This window comes from Manis pentadactyla, chromosome 7 (assembly GCF_030020395.1).
Source record: "Manis pentadactyla isolate mManPen7 chromosome 7, mManPen7.hap1, whole genome shotgun sequence".
Taxonomy (NCBI): domain Eukaryota; kingdom Metazoa; phylum Chordata; class Mammalia; order Pholidota; family Manidae; genus Manis; species Manis pentadactyla.
In genome coordinates, this window is record NC_080025.1 from 27,484,260 (window position 1) to 27,502,717 (window position 18,458).

General features: G+C 42.5%; 1 protein-coding gene across 1 annotated transcript in view; it reads right to left on the reverse strand.

Moving 5' to 3' along the window:
* Positions 1–4,397: 4,397 nt before the first annotated feature.
* KCNU1 (potassium calcium-activated channel subfamily U member 1) overlaps positions 4,398–18,458 on the reverse strand; it is a gene marked incomplete at its 5' end in the record, with an annotated part of 115,270 nt that continues 101,209 nt past the window's right edge. Inside the window, 2 exon segments of the mRNA XM_057504953.1 lie at positions 4,398–4,730; positions 9,525–9,621. Coding sequence (XP_057360936.1) covers positions 4,398–4,730; positions 9,525–9,621 — 430 coding nt within the window.

Here is an 18,458-nt window from a genome sequence, read left to right on the forward strand (position 1 = left end):
CTGTTAAAGTTACAATTCTGCTTGTCATGAAAATTCCCTGCTGTTTGGGAAGAGGGTGGAATATCTGGAGGGTCCTTTGCTTACCAAGCCAGGTAAGTGGTAGGGGAGGGGGAGTGAGAGGTGGAATTAATGGAGATGAGGCAGCTGAGACCGACAGGGTGACGGCAGGCAAGGGACAATGGTGCAGGGTCTGGTCAGAGAAGGGGACGGGACATGGGAAGGTCCAGGCAGATATTTTTGCAGAGGGATCACTATGCTCCACAACCTTGCAGGGGGATCACTATGTCACCATCTCCTCCATCTCCCCAGGGGACACTCAGTAGACAGACCACTCCTTATTAGCACAGAGTAGAGCTGATATATTTCTGACAACCGCTGAAATTCTGAGTCACGTTTCAAGGTGGATTCAGGCTAAGAACTGAAGCTGCACAGGAAGAGCCCCATTCACGTGGTTTCCAGTTAGGGCTGGCAGTGACCTTAGGAATCCAGGAAAACACGGTAGCTTCAGGCCAGGAAATGCCAACCTGTTCACACAGCTACTGTAAGAGGAAGGTTTTACATCGATGGCTAGGATCAAATATCCTAATTCACTGGTAAATCTTATTGTGATGGGATCTGAATACCTTAAACCATTTTTCATAAAAAAAAAATATCTGGGATTTCCATAATACAGGAAGACTTGGGGGAATTGAGATTCTACTTTATTCTCAGAACTGTGCAAGATGCTCTCTCTGCTTTATGTACCTTTCCCTCTTTCCTTTCTTCCTTCTACAAATATTTAAACAGAGTTTTCTCCATGCTAGGACTGTGAGGAGCCCTTGCCCCAGCTACTTACCTCATGTCACCAACCCAAAATGCTTCCAGATGGCAGAAAGCGCTAGATAAAATCCTAACTTTTAGAGGCTAGTGGTTGACATGGGGTGGCACGTTTAGACAGGGTTTTAAGAGAGGCTTCTCTCACTTTGGAATGGAGTCCTGAGGGATGAGAAAAGGCTGTTCCAGGAAGGGATAAGGGACCCAACCACAGGAAGGAGCCGGTATAAACAGGATGAAGCAGGAGAAAATGCAAGCTCCCCACAGGCCTGCAGGACCCTGTGTGATTTTCCTATTATTGTCGTGGGTCACCACTATACAGTTTTAAGATTATCTGATATTATCTGATAAATACCTGTATAGAATCCCTGTGGTTGCTGTGAGCAGGAGGAACTGTAGGGAGATACGCATTACACCACGGTCATGTCAGATCTGTCAATTAAATATAGTTGATCACCTCTGAAGATGAGGAAACCGACTCAGGGCTTACATACCTTGTCCAAGAATATTTGGCTTAAAAATGGTGAATCGGTTTTCATACCCTGATCGGCACCAGCCTCAAAGCCCATGCTCTTTTCAGGGCTACTGTGTACATAGGTTTTGCCGGCATTTTCAGTAACATTGAGATCAGTTTTCCACGAAAGGGACATCCCCCTCTGAACCCCACTTTCTGATTCCAGTTCCCTCTAATAAAGGGCTTAGACTATCCTGACTTTCAGTGTTACACGTTCTTACTGCATATAGACACGGTCTACATCGGCTGACATGACTTCTTAAATATCTACTTCTGACACCAGCAACTGAATTCCTGCCTGAACCCCATCCTTCCCTGCAGAGCGATGGTTAATTTGAATATGTGTCAGATCATGGCCTGGGTACATTTTACTAATGTCAATATTTTTGCTGCCTAATAGTACACAGTGTGATACCTGAGATTTTCCAGGCTGGCAGGGTGCTATTACAAAAGATTGCTTAATTGTGGATTACTACTGTGCATTTAAATTTCAGTAGCATATTAAGTTGTCAGACTTAATTACCGCTGTATGTTTAGATTATGCCACAGATTATTTAGTTCAGTACCTAGGTTTGCCAGCCTGTTCTCCTTGTGATGTGACAGGGCAGTAATCAGAGCATCGCTGAGAAACCTGAAGTTTTCCGCAGGGATGTCCGGGGGGCCCGGCACTCCTACTGACCCTTTGGAGAGCCCTCATTCTGCTGCTCCTCTGCCCCCCATCCCTTGGTGAATCACTGAATTCGCCTGGGAATAGCCCTGGCAGTCCTAGTGGGCTTCATGCATGATTTCATCATGAGCATGCAGATGTGGGGAAGCCCAGTGATCTGACAAAAGGCTCAGCACATAAGCTAATAGGGAAAAGCTTCTGATTTCAGTGCTCTTGACATTTGGGGCCAAAAATTGGGGGCTGTCCCATGAGATATAGGGTGTTTGGCAGCACCTCTGACCTCTGCCCATTAATGCTACCAGCACCCTCCTCCGCCCAACAAGTTGTGACTGTCAAATCTGTCTCCAGACATGGTCAGAGTCTGGGGGCAACACTGTGCCTGGCTGAGAACCACTGTCGCGGAGGAAGGGGAACAGGACTGCCTGTCAGCTAATCCTGCATCAATGCTCAGCACGGAAGGTGTTTTCTACCTTCAGATGAATTTCACAATCCTATGCCATCCATTCCTGGAGGCGGGCATTCCCATTTCCACCTCTTGGGTATGGCACAAGAGGAGTATTAATAAGAAATGGGAAGAATGTTAAGAGAACCAAACGGGCTTCTCTGAGGATTGGAAATTTCTAGACAGCACCTCCAGGCAGATAGATTCCTATGGTGCTAAGGTATCTGGTGAAGTTTTAAGTAACGGTCCTTTGCTATTCTTAAGTGCTCAGAATGTGACTTTACTGATGCTATAGCACCAGATAAACAGACTTGATGTCTTCCATTAGGGGGTGCGGTAGAGCCGGTCTGGACTTGTATTTTCCCATCACACAAATGGGTATGAGGACTTCCATCTAAGGAACTGTGCAAGGTCCTCACAATACATTTTCCTCTAAATACGCTCCCTTTTGTCTTTGGGGAAAGCACCTACTCATACTTCATGATGATTCAAATACTCTGATATCCCTCATTTTCTCTTCTTCTTTTCCATTCATTTTTTCCTCTCTCCTCTACCTCCTCCTCCTAAGCCATCAGTTGCTCCTTTAAGGGCAACAGAGTTCATGACACATCATATAAAATCAACATATTTTTGTTGAATTAATGAATATATAAGGGAAAGGATGAATATAAAGAAGCCAGAAATAAAATCATAGGTTTCTATCTTTCTAGCCTATATAGGATGTGAAATTTTAAAAAATATTAATAGGAAGGACCAATCACTCAGATGATTAACTGGATGGCTGACGTCTGTTTAACCCAAGTTTATCCTGAGTGGGCATTTCATTTGCATATTGATGTGCCTGCCCTTCAAGTGAATACTTCTTTCCTGTCCAGTCATAGATAAGTTGCACGCAGGATGCACACGCCCACCCACACACATGCACTCACACACACCATACACTCCCCCCACACACATGCAAACTTTCTGTAAATCTGCGTGACCCTACTCGGTGAACTAAGGATTTATGTGCAGAACACAACAGCATTTTGATGGATCTTCAGATTTGTTCAGCAGAAATACGGCTCACACCTCCTAGGTCTGGATTTTCATAGCACTTTGGGTTTGGTTTCAGGATATTTGTAAAGCAGAACTAACAGCAAGCACTTCATGAATATCAAAATGCCATTTCCCAAGGGAAATGGCTGGATCCAGAGGACTCCAATCAGGGCTACTTTCATTTCTTGAATGGAAAATCTGTTTTAGATACAGACAGTTCTTCAGGAATAGTACTTTCATGTTAGCTTGAATGGCTATAGTCAATTTTTAGGAACAGACTAATATACAAGCCTTTTCCCATTTGAGGGGAAGGTAAACCACAATTGTGGAGTGGGAACTTACCTCAAGCACAGTCTGGGTACAGTGAAATGTGTGGTAACTCCTCAGGAGTCCAGCTCACTGGCTCATTTCCTTCAATTCAACAGGATTGTTTTAAGCATCCAAGTGACATAATTGAACCAGGCAGTGGGAAGAATTCAGAGGCGGGAAATACATGATTCCCACCCTGAAGAGATTCCCACTTTGCATGACCTCTTTCCAATCTGAAGCTGAAATATGACATTTTTCATCTATAGAAGTTGGAAGGGACCTTAGAGACAATCTCCTAAAACTCATATATTGACAGTATCTTGAAGAGTAAAGGAGATTATACTTCATTCTCTCAACCATGAAACCAAGAATACTGACTTCAACATCTACAAGATCCAATGAGACTTATGGTCAATAATACCCGTTATTAACTATAATAATATGCCAATTACTATGTTCACTGATTTCTGATTAATAACAACAGTAACAGCACTCACAGTTCCACGACTTTCCTTAAAATAGGAAAACAGTGTTACAGGCATTCCATTTAGAAAACGGGTATCGTTTTTCATTTGACTTAGGATTCCCCAGGACTGAGCCGTCTGAAACTTCTATTATGAAATTCTTGAGAGTTGGAAGGGACCATAGAGGCCAACTGGCCCTGGCCCAACCTCTCCTACACCCTGTGACTGAAGTTCTTCAGAGAGTTCACTCTCTCTCCTATGCCATTCCCCACGGCCCCTTCCTGTCAGGGGGGTGGTCTCACCTGGCTCTTTCTGGGCAGAGTAGCCGATCCGCAGTGATCCGACATTGAGGGTGGCCATGATGGCCTCTGTGTCCACCAAAGTCTGGCTGCTCGATGACATGGACGGCGAGGATAAGACAGCATACATGGAACACTCCTCTAGGCTGACTGCATGGAGGTCCGCAGGAAAGAGTGCAGACCCCTAGTGAGAGAAAACTGGGCAGAGGAGGGACTTGTCAGGCAGAAGGATTTTATATCATGGCTCCTGGTGGTGGCACTTTGTGGCTGATGTCGTTTTTGAGCCAAAGTGTCATCAGCCTCCACTGACTTGGTTGTAAGTCTTCGTTACCTGGTATCTGACACAATTAAGCCTTACCAAGCGTTAACATCTTAGTGTGACTACATTTCACAGACTCTTTCCTGAGAGCGAGTAAGGATGAGAGGAGAGGGGGCGGTGCTGAACCCGTTTAGATGATTCAAGTGGGAGAAGAGGGAACAGTGGTGAGGAGTTCGGGGAAGGAGGGGTGACCGATCTAACGCCCAACTCCGCCTCCTCGCCCTTTTGCTCCTGGCTCACCCTGATGGTACTCTTCTGATCAGCTGGCAAAGTGGTGGCTGCTTCTTTCCCCTGGTGAAGAAACGGGAGCATGTCTGGTCTGCTTTCAGGTAGCTTAGGCCTGAAATGACGGTGATTCCTAACACGAGGTGGATCTGAAGACCTCTGATCATTTTCTTTTCTTACTCTCTTTGGAATAAGTAAGGCACAAGTGCGGGAAACTTTGTGGTGGCTTTTAAAAAAAACAAACAAATGACATTTGCTCCTTGGGGGAACCATTTTTGACTTGTGAAAAATATTCCTTACATATTTGCCAGCATTATTTCATGAAAAATCAAAAGCTTTGGTGCATTTCATGCTGCACATAATGTTGTTGTTTTTCTTTGTTAATCCAGGGACATGGTGGCATAAAAGGGATGCAGACCTATGAAAGTTCAGAGCAAATACAGTTACCACCACAATGCCACATATGCGTAATGGATCCGTTTCTCAGAAATGTAAATCTAATTCTTCCTTTTCTTACATCTGTCAAGGATTGTGTGGCATTATGTGCTCCATAAAAGATGTGTCTCCAGAAAAGATGAGAAAATTAGAGCACAAAGGCTGGCTAGTACCAGCTTAGGTTTAGCCATTAAGCCAGAATCAGATTCAGAAACGCAGAGAAACTCTGATTTATATAAAGGCCATAAAACATGGTTACAAACATAAAACATAGAGCATAGTGACTCCTGGGAGTAAAATCAAGAGTCATGATGTCTGGATTTAAATCCTAGTTCTGCTACTTACCTGCTGTGTGAACTTGGACAGGTTACTTACTCTTTCCATGCCTAACGTTCAACATGTTAAAAATCTACCCCTTAGAGTTATTTTTAAGGTTAAATAAGTTAATATATGTAAAATGCTTAGAACAGTTCCTGGTGCCAGATACTGATTTCTGACATAACTGCAAGCTATTATTATTATTACTATTCTTATTAGTGCTAAAACTATTATCATTATAAATATTCACTATCCCTTATATGGTACTTACAGGTAGAATGTATATCTAGGGAAAATTCTGGAGAAAGAACCATTCTCTCTGCAGGTAATCTAGAGAGCCAATGAACACAATGTCCTTCAGCTCCTGCCGGGTATAGTTGCTAGTTCTCAAGGGCATTACAAAACTCTGAACTCCATCAGCATTGACTGGGCATCTCTGAAGACACATGCTACCACGTGGTTTCGAAATTTGTATTTTGTCTTATCAGTTCGTTTCTAAGCATAAGCATGCCAGAGTTAGGTCAGTCTGAGAACTAAGTTGAGGGGCCTTTAAAGAGGGCTCCTTCCCCTCATCCCACGTCTTCTAGGTGTGTCCATAGGAGCACTTCCGTAAGGACAACAGGACGTTTGCAAACTGCTCATAAGAAATGGAACTTACCCACAGTGGGATAATTATAGTTTTTATCTTTCTGTGGGCTTCCTTATCTCACTTTTTTTAGTTCTCTATTAGCCTGGAATTAGCTTGTAGTGCATCAATTAAACCGGAGATCAGCCTCATTCCTCAAGGTGTGAAATCAATGAAGCAAATGGCGAAAATCTCTCTTATTTTCATTGTGTTCTTAGACTTGTGTGCACTATAGCAAGGTCCAAAGAAAAACTAAAATAATCCAAATTCCATTGCTAAACTTACATCTTTTCGTGAGCCCTGAAAATTACATCAAGTCTTACAACATGTTGCAGTTTTCAGTGGGTTTTCATATGTAAGAAAATATATATCAGTTGGAACTAAATGAAATTGCCTTCTTATGGGTCAAAAGTAGTTGAATATTGGCAATTTCACGTGGTTCAATGGACTCTTCCCAGAGTGGAGGAAACTCACTATGTGCACAAAAAGAAACGAGAAAGTCATAAGAATTCCATTTGATCCCAAAGTATTACATTTTATAGGCATTGTCTCATTACTATTATCGGTATCATAAATTGTTTAACATCTCTTCTGTATCTCTCACTTTAGAACAAAATAATATATTCAACAGTATTTTGGTGAACTTTTCCCCACATTCACAGAGACATCTAAAAATCATAAATGTAACTTTTGAAACAGGAATGACATTCCTGTAGGAAACTTATTTTTGGCCTTTGTCCAGTTTCTTGCAGGGAAGGAGTCCGTGTCGTCCCTCGTGGCCCTGCGATGGAGCAGAAGGAGCAGACGGCCTGGAGTCGAAGACCTGATTTTGTATTCTGGCTTTGTCATTATAACTGTGAACAATTAGTTAACCTCTCGGACCCTCAATTTCTTTAAGTTTAAATGGTTTAAAAATAAACGTGCTAGTTCTGTTGTGGAAATTAGGTAACATACTGAAAGTATAGTGCTTGTATGGACTGTTTTCTAACTATTAATCCAATCTGAATCTTACTGAATTCCTAGACTTTCAGAGAAGGACTCTTGGAGGCTGGCAGAGAACAAATTAAATGCATTTAAAAGCAGTTCACGTATGAGTATGTTCTATTCCTGAGCACAGGAACACTCAGAATGGATATATATCATTCTCCTTTATCCCAATCCTTAGCTGAGTGAAATGACAAGTTTCTATGAAACAGGGGTTGATGAAATTCAACAGGATAAATAAGTAACACTTAACATCTCAACAATTAGAGTTTGTCCGATTAGCATATACTAAGAAATACTCTCTTTCCAAAGGGAATTGCCCTGTGAGGAGAATCAAAGCAACTTGTCTGGAGAGCCTTCCTGGAGAGTGCTATGAATCTTAACCAAATCTATTAAATTGTCTCTAGCTAATCTGATTAATTTTAACTTGTACAGTGAAGCTTCTACCGGTATTTAATGTAAAATGCCTGAAGTCCAACATTTGCTCTTTTCTGTAGAACTAAACAACTAGAAACAAGATACATGGCAGAATGCATTAATGGGCACAGCTTAAGAGGCAATTTCTCCAAGAAACTGTGGCACAAAACTGTCTCCAACTGAGAAGAGTGGTGGCTTTTGGGGAAAGGGGAGAATGCACTATTTGTTCAAAGTAACTTAAATTAACCACTTCCACTTGACCCTTCTGTCAACTAAACCCAGTTCAAAGCCTCCTGAATTCTGCAATCTGGACATTTCTCCTCTAGGGTCACACATTTCAAAACCTTTAGAATTTCTTAAATCAGAGGCCCTTCTAAACTTATCAAAAGATTCAACTGATGTTCTGAACTATATTCCACATTAAGGGCCATAAGGGAGGTATCTATCATAGCAACCTGTCTGCACGCTTAATAAATAGAGTATAATGTCTGCTATTTCCATTTCTTGGTCTCTTGGAAGCTTCTATCTGCAATCAACTTCCCAACCTTTCTAAAGATTTCCCTCCCACTGAAAACATGTTTAGCTTCCTTTTCAACGGGTGTTTATTTTGCTTAGCTTAGAATAAGACATATTTGCTAAGATGGTGAGTTTTAGCAACCCAAACAGTCTTCTACTTGATGTGACAGCTCTGACAATTCTGTGCTTCTGATCAAATGATTGATCATGCTTTTACAAAAATTGGAACACATTATGTCAGGACAATGGCACTGAGCCACAAGGATTGGGAGTATGTGTGTTTAATAGAAAAAAAGTGAACTAATCTACTTTCGGAAAGCAAGGAAAAAAATAATTATCAATTACCCATAGTTGAACAAATTACATGGGGTTCATAAACATGTGAGCAATCACTTTTATTAGGTAAATTTACCAACTACTTCTTGCAAGGTAAACCATTGAGGTTATACTTGAGTTTCCAGCTCTGGAGAAAATGAGAATAGACAGGAATCCAGAAAGATGTCAGAACCTGGATTTTTACATCTTAGCTGCTGGCAGTTTAGGGAGCTGAGTTAGTTTGTCTCCTTTTGAGAACAGAGACAGGGCCAGGATTCTAATATCTATATCTAATATCTAACATCTGTAAGGATTTGCCCATGTAGGAGGTGGGGCAAGCATCTAGGTGAAACATTCTTGCTAATGTGTTAGGCATAAAGATGGTCAGTTTTAAGAAAAACTACTATAGAAAATCTGAACTTTAAAGCCAATAATTAGGAAAATGTTGCTTTACTTGGAAAAAAAAAAGACTTCAGAGTTCTTATAAATGGTAATTTCCCTGGTACATTTAAATTAATTAGATTTAATAAGAAAACAGCATCGTTTCAGGAGAACAGTATTCTGAATAACTGACTCAGCTAAACTGGTCAAGGAGGGGAGAAGTAGTTGAAGAATCTCATCCAACTGTTTCCGATCCACCGTATTACCTACATATCTTTCTCAAATGCCACATCTGTTACCTTTCATACCATTGGTATGGCTGCTTTTCCTTCAAAAGTCACAGTTTACAAAGAAAAATGACAGGTGCTTGTAACTGGCAGAAGGGCATCATTTGCCCTAAGAGAAGCTTTATTTTATTTGCGATTTGGGGCAAGATCACCTACCAGAATCACCCTGTCCAAAGGGGTTGCTTTGCACCAGTGACACACGCCACTGCTGTCAAGCTGGTCAGAATTGTCTTCCGTTTCATACAGAAAAGTCCTAAAACAGGGAGAATGGAGAGTTAGCCTGGGACCATTTGGGGCTCTGGCGCGACAAAGCCAAGACGTCAAACGCATCAGGGCCTTGAGCCCAAAGTGAAGAATCACACTTTGGAGAATGACACTGGGTCTGTGAGACCTCAAAATACAGAGGCATGTCTGAAGGATACCAAGACCTGAAAGGTCCAGACTACATCACAGCTGACAACGTGCTCTCTGAGGCAAAGCCAGAAGGATTGTATGTGTGCGCACGTACATGGGGGTGTATGTTTTACAGACACACCAGTCTCTCTTTGACTTTAGATTAGACATGCCCTGAAGGTAGTTATTTCTGCTTTTAACTTTGCTACTATCATGTTGCTACTCTTGTTTGGAAGAATTCATGAGATGCGTTTTGGGTATCTGCATACAGAATTTAAAAGGCTGTGAGACTGAGTCATCAGTGGCACCTCCTTAGCCTGTTCGCCTCCCCTCTCCTTCCACATCTTTCCTTGTGGGTTCCTGTTGAAACATCCTTGTTTATTTAATGCATTTTACATTCGTTACAGCTTCTGTCACTGGCCTGCATTTGACGAAACTTTGCTCTAATCTTAGTCTGAGTCTTAGCAAAGCCTTCCACATGATCTCCCCACATTGCAGTTAGGCACAATGACTATTATGTAATATAGTAAATCACTGAAAGGGTTAGGAGATCTTTTGAAAAGCCCACCACATCCTGAGAAATGCATATTTGCTTGTTAAAGAAGAGGGGAAACCTTTCTGGAATCACAGAAAGTTTAGGGTTGAAAGGACCTATTTAAGTCAGAAGAATTTAGCTTGGGCTGCAGAAACAACCTCAAAGTCCCAAGGGCTTAACACAGCACAGGTTCTTTCTCACCCATATTATCTATTATACTTGAGTGAACAGATGTCTCCGCTCCACACAACCACTCAGAACCTGAGGGGGACAGAGACTCCACCATCTTACGACCACGCAGCCACATGCATCACCCTCAGTCACTAAGGCAAGGGAAGACAAGAAGACTGGAGAATCAAGCCGGGCTTTTAACTTTCTTGGCTCAAAATGACACATATCATTTCTGCTTACATTTCATTGGCCAGAACAAGTCACATGGCTCCTGTTAACCTTAAGGGGGACTGAGGAACACAGGAAGCAGTTGAAATATCTGGTGAGCATTTCTGTCTCTGCCAAGGACAGTAAAGACCACTCTTTATTTTATGGGGAGAAGTTAAACAGCCAGCAGATTATAAACCAGGAGTTTGAATATAATGCTGAGGATGAGTATTGATGCTCATGACATCAAATTATCCTTTCCTTCTTAGCAACTGGGCAGTCAGGTGGGGCCACATGACTAGTTATGGCCAATGAAATATGAGAAGTGGCAGCTGACATCATGAAAAACTCCCATATGATTCTTCAGGCTCTCTCCTAACCTGCTGCTGAGATGACCACCCTGAGTACATGAGCAAGAAATATATCTCTGTTATGGTAAACTACTCTAATTTCTTGGTTATTACCACAGCAAAAGCCCACCCTATCTTAACAAAAATACTTTTCTGGAAGAACAGGTTCCATGGAATATTAGTAATGAGAGAGGTTCTAAGAAATATTTTCTGTAGTCAAAGTTTGAAAAAAATGTCCTGTCTTTGAGATTCATACTGTACTTCAGCATATGAAAGGTTCTCCAAATCTTGCAAAATAAATCCTTTGAAAGTTTGTATAATCCAGTGTTACATACACTTATTTGACCATGCAAATTTTTACTATTTACTTATTTGCTTACTTATTGACCTGTTACTATCCTTTGAAACACCTTTTAGGAATACTATGCCAGGTCACACCACAGGTTAAGCCCTGGTTATCAGTAGCTACGACAGCACTCTCCTGGGAGGGTTTACTCTACATCCTGGGAGAAATACAACCTATTGTTCTCGGTGCTGTAAGGTTAGGGGGTCTCCCTGTGCACTAATATAGCTTGTTATTTAACATCTGGGCTAAAGATTCCACCATAGTATCAAGCAACTTTCTCTGTTTAATAAGATCAGTGTGTAAACTGCTCTCTTAAGTCATAATTTTTCAGGCAAAGGAACTTACTTAAACTTAGCTTGAAATGATACACCTAGAGTAATGGAATGGAGAGGACCCAGCAGAGAACTGTCGTGGGAGTATGGTGCACTGGAGAAGGGTCTGGAAAACTAGACAGCCAACTGCTAATGAAACAAGTCAAGGCCAAGGTGCAATCCTTTACAAGGTGCAATCCTCTACATTTAAGACCTGTAAACTTAGTGGATTCGAATCACTTACCTAGCCAGAAGATGTTGTAATGTCAGCCTCAAGGTCACGTGCACTGAAATGGATTCCTTCATTCATTCAAATTAACATGCCTTTGGTAGCTTGATTAACCATAAGTCATAAGCCCCAACCCAGATTTCTAAGAGCCATTCACGCTCTCTGAATGGTACTAGTCAGGACGTGGTGTTGGCCTTACGCCAAGCTTGTTCAAGGGCTTCATCAGGGGACACACCTGAGACCGGAGTCTTGGTTTTAATTCTTATCAGGTTTGAGATTTGGAGAACTATGTTCCTCGTTCATAGGACCTCCTTTCCTCTGCACGTGTAGCTTCCTGCATGCCACCCCTCAGCAGGTACTATAACGTATCCAATGTACCTTCCGGAGGTTGCTTCTCTGCCCTCTGCCCTCAGCACCAAGTTGCCAACAACTGCTAGTACTGCTCTTCTGGTGACTTTCTTCAGCTTTTTCCCTCTTCCTCTCCTTCTCCCTCTCCTTGCTCCACCCCCCCCCCCCCCCCCCGCCTCCATAATGGACAGAGAGTGTTTGGTCTCGAAATTAAATGCCCTTTTCACAAATGGAAGATGATGATCTTCCCCCAAGCACATTTTAACTTGACTCAATAGCAAATGAATCACTGTACACTTTTCTATCATAATAAAAGCATGATCTATGTACACAAGCTGTCCCAGACCACATCTTTCTTCATTCTGATGTTATGGAAAACAGATATGCCTTAGAGGAAACACCTGTTGGAAACCTGCATAAAAGAACAGGCTGGAGGAGCCCCACTTCATCACAAAGCCATCCATCTGGTGTCCTTACCAGAGCAAAATCTGAAGCAGCTCAGTTCACCGTCCCTTAACTAAAGCTCCCTCCTGCCATATGCCTTGCAAATGACATGATCCCTGCAGAAATATATGTTCCTAAAGAGACTAATCCATCATCTATGAGAATGTGCAGGGTTGGCAGTCTCAGAACTTGGAAACAAGGATCAGAACGCAGAGACGGATGCCATTGGGAGGAAAGGGGCCACAGGGCACCATCCAGGTCACTCAGGGCAAAAAAGAAAAGCCACATCCTGACCGCAGGCAGAAGCCTGCAAAGGGCTGAGGAGGCTCTCTGTGTAGGAGAAGTTGCAAGAAATGTGGTGGGAGTCACTGGAAAGGAGGAGTTATTGGAGAGGGCTGTCAGCAGGACATGCTTGGATGAGGGGGGATGGGTCACTGGTCACAAAACAGGCTTCTTATTGTGCAAGCAAAGTACAGTGCTTCCACCTGGGAGCACCTAAGAGGCCTTAAACCTTGAAATACCCTCAGAGTTGGGTCTCTGACTTCCACATTTGGAAGTTGACAGGTCAAGTGTGCTGGGTGAGAACAGCTTTTGCTGCCAGCCCTCTTGTGGAGGTGTGGAACAGCACACGCATGAGGCCGCCAGCTTTTTTTGCTGACCCCTGCCTTTTTTTGGACTGCTTTGCTCTGCATGAAGTCAATGTCTTGTGAGCACATGTTTGCACATGTCCCAGCAAAGGAAGGTAGGCTCTTTCCTCCTGTGTTTTCTGGAACCATTCTCCCAAGCCCGTAGGGTTATCCTGTGTGAACCCGATCAACTTAAAGAAATAGAAGTGAGGGGCCATGTGCCCGTGGTTTCCAGTGGTGGCATCTTAGGAAAGACAGAGATCAAACCAGGTAGGAAAGCCTCAGTAAGAAGGTGGGGCAGGTTTCAGCGCCAGGTCAAGAAGCATAGCTTCTCAGGGTGCACCTCTAATGGCATTGTCCCCTCCCACTTACAGGCTTGACTTATTCTGGAAGATGACTTGCCAAAGGCCGACCCTTCACGCTATACCCATTAGAAAGCTCAAAAGGTACCTACAGTTCTTTTTGCTCTTTTACAGGCCTCGTTCTGGATGTGTTAGAAAAGCCTGGCTGGTAACCATTTCATTTGAAGCCTTTTAAAAACTCCATAGGTGGTGTGTAAATTCTTAGGAAAGAGTTTTCTGGCAGAGCCATGTTTTTGTTTTTGTTTTTTTCACAAGACTTGAGTTAAATGAAAGTAAGTTTCAAAAAGTCTTCTGTGCAACACAGAGAAGACAAGTAGTGATTTTACAGCATCTTACTATGTTGATGGACAGTGACTGTGAACGGGGATGTGGGGGGGACTTGGTGAAGGGGGGAGCCTAGTAAACATAATGTCCTTCATGTAATTGTAGATTAATGATACCAAAATAAAAAGTAAAAAAAAAAGTCTTAGCAGGAGGACAAGTCCCTTGGCTGAGTGGTGGGGAGGAATCTGTCCATGTGTCCAAGAGTTTCAGCATCCTTCTTGGTTCAGTCTTTGGAAAAATCCACTGCAACTGCCTTTGAAGATAATGATCAAGTTCTCACCAAAAATGGGGGAATATTTTCAGCCCCGGGATGCCTTTGGTGCTGGTGAGGACTTTGTATCTTGAAGGCTACGGCCGCCATCTCTCCAGTCACTTTATATACAGTGACGAAGCTGCTCAGTTCATACTTAACCTGGAAATATCCACCTACTATCAATTCTGACTACCACCTTTTGTGTTCTCGGAAAGAGAAAATCACCTCAAATTTGGGAACATAAGGACAAGCTTATAATAAGTGTTTCCCACTCTATCCTGTGCCAGTACCTCTCTCTCTGCCTCTCTCAGTCCTACATACATACATTCCTATATACCTACACATGCACTATAGCTGTATTTCACAATATGAGCCTTTATGGCCACATTATGACTTCATTTTGGGGGGTTTCAACTGGTTACCAGTTATTCATTGCAAGGCATTATTTTTACCTTGGAGGGAAACTTAAGATTGAAAAACATGGATCATTTTTTATAGTCATTCCTTTAGGAACCTGTCTAAGAGCACATGGAAAAGGGCTCCTCTGAGCTCTAAGAAACTTTCAGGTCCAAGCAACTGTGGAAGAATCTTAACCTCCTTCCCCGGTAGAAGGACTGCTGTGATCACTTCCTTTGTCCCGAGAAGGGGGAAGCATGCACAGGCTCTGTGCATTCCTTCAGCTGGACCCAATATCCTCAAGGAGACTCCTTTACAGGGTAAAATGCCAGAAAGCCTGCATTAAATCTCATGGGACGTGACATAGGGTGACAGCAGGCTGGTTACCTCCAAAGCACCATGCCCTCTTGGTTGCCATGTGGGAAGGCTTAGGGAAGGTGGTGAAAAAGAGATTCACTGTGTGGCAGCTATGGTGACTGACCCTTCTCATTTGCTCAGAACTGGGGTTTCCCAGGACAGATGACTTTCAACACTAAAACTGATCATTCTACTGCTAGAATGGGGCAAAGTTCCTAGTGGGGAAGGGAGGAGGAGGGGAGAAAGAATAAAACCCTAAAACACAGGCAGTATAGCAAAGAGAAGACACATAATGACTCTATAGCATCTTACTATGCTGATGGACAGTGACTGCAATGGGGTATTGTGGGGGAATTGATAATATGGGTGAATGTAGTAACCACAACATTGCTCATGCGAAACCTTCACAAGACTGTGTATCAATGATACCTTAATTAGAAAAAAAAAAAACACTTAAACACTATACCCAGAAAACCTTCTATGATGGGTCCAAAACCCCTTCCACACCTCTGTGTCTACAGCTGAGTTTGATGTTCTATGAAGAGAGGGCAGCAAAGTGGTCAGAGCCCTGTATGTTTTAAGACAAGTAGTTTCCAATGAAGTATATCTTCTGACTTCTCTCTGGTTCCTGTCTCCTGATTCTTTGCATATACAGACACTTCACAAAGTCATTGTGGAATTATAAACTTGAACAGTAAAGACTGTAGGTATGACTTAAAAATCTGTAGATGGCATTTAAAAAAGGGTACATTAAATTCAGGGTATCACTGGATTCAGCATGATCTTAGTCCACATAGGAGAATGTAAACTGTGTTCTAATATAAATCAGCTGTGAATAGTGTTCTGTTTGCCTTTAAATGGTGCTTTACAGATACCATCTCCCACATCCACGGACTCTGTTCTCAGTGTTTACAACTGACAATCTCCACAGACATTTTCCCTACCCTCCTGCTTGGAAGTGAGCCGCGAGGTCGCAGTGGCCCCAGCCGAGGTGAAGGCGAGAATAGGATGGTGTTCCTGTTAGATAAACCCACATCTGAGCTCACATGTGAGCATCTCTCTGCTAAGCTTTGCTTTATTTCTGAGGAGTACAAACTGTCAGCTTTCTGCAGGGCATTTGCTGTGAAAACATGCACGCAGGCATCTCAGAACTTGAACTGTTACCAGACAGAAGATCAAGGAGAAAAAGAAAAAAGACAATTTCTCTCTTCCTCACCCATTCCCCAGACAGACCCCTATTTAAAGCCCTTTATATTTTACGGATATTGCATTTGGGATTTCCTACAATGTGAGGACAAATGAGGTGTGACCCTGAGTGGCAGGTACCTTTAATAAAGGCTGGAGTTCGTGCCCTGGAAAGAGAAGCTCCGAGCTTGGGGCAAGCCTCACATACCATGGAAACAATTTCCTCAGCCAGTCTTTTCAGCATGAGCTTGTATTATCAGGTCCTCTTCCCCAAACCACACATTTTCTAAATATCCACTGACATAGTTAACATAGAGGTGGACCTAAATGAAAAATATTCTCCTTCCACAGAATTTGGGATACAGTTCGATGGACTAGGAACTGAACAGGTAAGCCAGTTACTCTGATATTTCGATCGTAAAACATATTACTGAAACAAATGCAAATTTCAGGCAAAAGATTTTTACGTTTTTGGCGGGATATGGCAGTGGGAAGTAGGAATTTGAAGTATCTCAAAACTAGCTCATGTTTCACTGTATTCATGTACTTTCTAAGGTTCGATGGGATTGAACCTGGGTCAGAGATTAGCATGACAAAAATGTCTTCCTTATGCAGTGGGGTGAGAGGGTTGGTCTGGGCAATCACTAGCAGTAGTAGCCCCCAAAAGAAATTAGGACTGGAAAGAAACAGCATCCATCAATATGTTACTGCTATGAGTGTGCATGTGTGATTGTGTGCCTGTGTGTGTGTGCATGTGTGTACGTGAGAGAGAAAAAGACGTGTATCAAATAGGAAGGTACAAGCTGTGCAGAAGAAATAAATAAATTCCAGGGCACAAGAATACTACTGGATTATTTTTAAGATAAACTTATTTGTGAAGTCTTCTTATCCACATTCCTTAGTTTCTCTGAAATTCCTACTGCTGAATGTTGAAATGGAGATATTTGCTGGTGTGCTGGTGGTTACGGATTTTTGGAAACATTGGGAAGACCTAATGATGTATTGAGGGCCAGAGACTCTTAGAATTTGCTCACATCTGGAAGCCATCGCTGGAGGTTAGCCTGTTGAATAAAGGCATCCTGACTGTTAGAGCATTTTCCTTAGCACCAGTGACCTGTCGAGGAGCAACGGACGTAATGGAGGTGTGGGCCACTTGGGATCGCTCATGACAGGGCCCTCCTTCTGCTCTTCGCGCTACAGGAAGGCTAGTTTTAGAAGCAGCATGCCTTGATGAAAGGTGAAAAGTTGGAATTAGGGGTCTCTGGTGGGAGGGAAAAGGTTGTGGCTAGGGTTCTTTAACATGAATTAGTGATTAAACTATGGCTGTTATTAGGGATGAGAGGGAGGAGGATTTTTAGTGGGAGATGGAAGAGGAGTCACTGGAAGGTCATGGACACTCTTACTTAGATGTTCCCTGTGTTTTAGCTCTTTAAGTTAAGGATGAATGAGAACAAAAGAGGGTAAGAAGCAGAATGATCATCCTGTTCTGTTCCCCTCTAATCTGAAATTAAGTTTCTGCTGTGCCTCAAGTCTTGACTTGTGCTGTGTATGATCCTATCAGTGACATTCATATCTGAATTTCTTGAAGCTGAGGCCTCTCGCACCAACAAAACCATCTGATGCCCCACCTCTTACCCCTACTGCTTAACGTCCAGAAGGAAGTTTTTGAAGGCATTTATTGCCTTTCTAGTATTTACCTAGTGATTCTACGAACTTTACAGGAACTTCCCTATAACTTAAAAATCAGCACCAAACATACAAATGTTTGCACAAACATACACACACACTTTTGGCAAAAATTTCTTTCTGACGTCTAACTCAAATGTATCCTGCACCATGGGGCCATTGTGCATGTGGTTGAGTGAGTTTTGACGTGGATCTTTGTTGTTACGTCTCACAGCAGGGGCAAGATCACCCCATGGTCCACCACCTGTCACCCACCAGGCAGAAGCGCACACACATCCCTCCTCTCCGCCTGTGTAGACCAAACGGATGGACCGCATTGGTGCTTTGTGATTTTTCAGTTAAGAAGCTCTGGCTTTTGTAGATTAGAATAAATTGGCATCTGCACAGAATTATACAGATACTTAATATAAATCTGCCTTCCTGGTGAATAGTTTCTTGACTATTTTGCAAGAATGAAAATGCTTTTTCTATCATCTTTGTCTCTTCCATATCAAAATCTCCAAGTTACATCTGAGCTCTCAACACTGTGAAAAAATAAAGAAACTACATGCTCCAAAATCTCCTGAA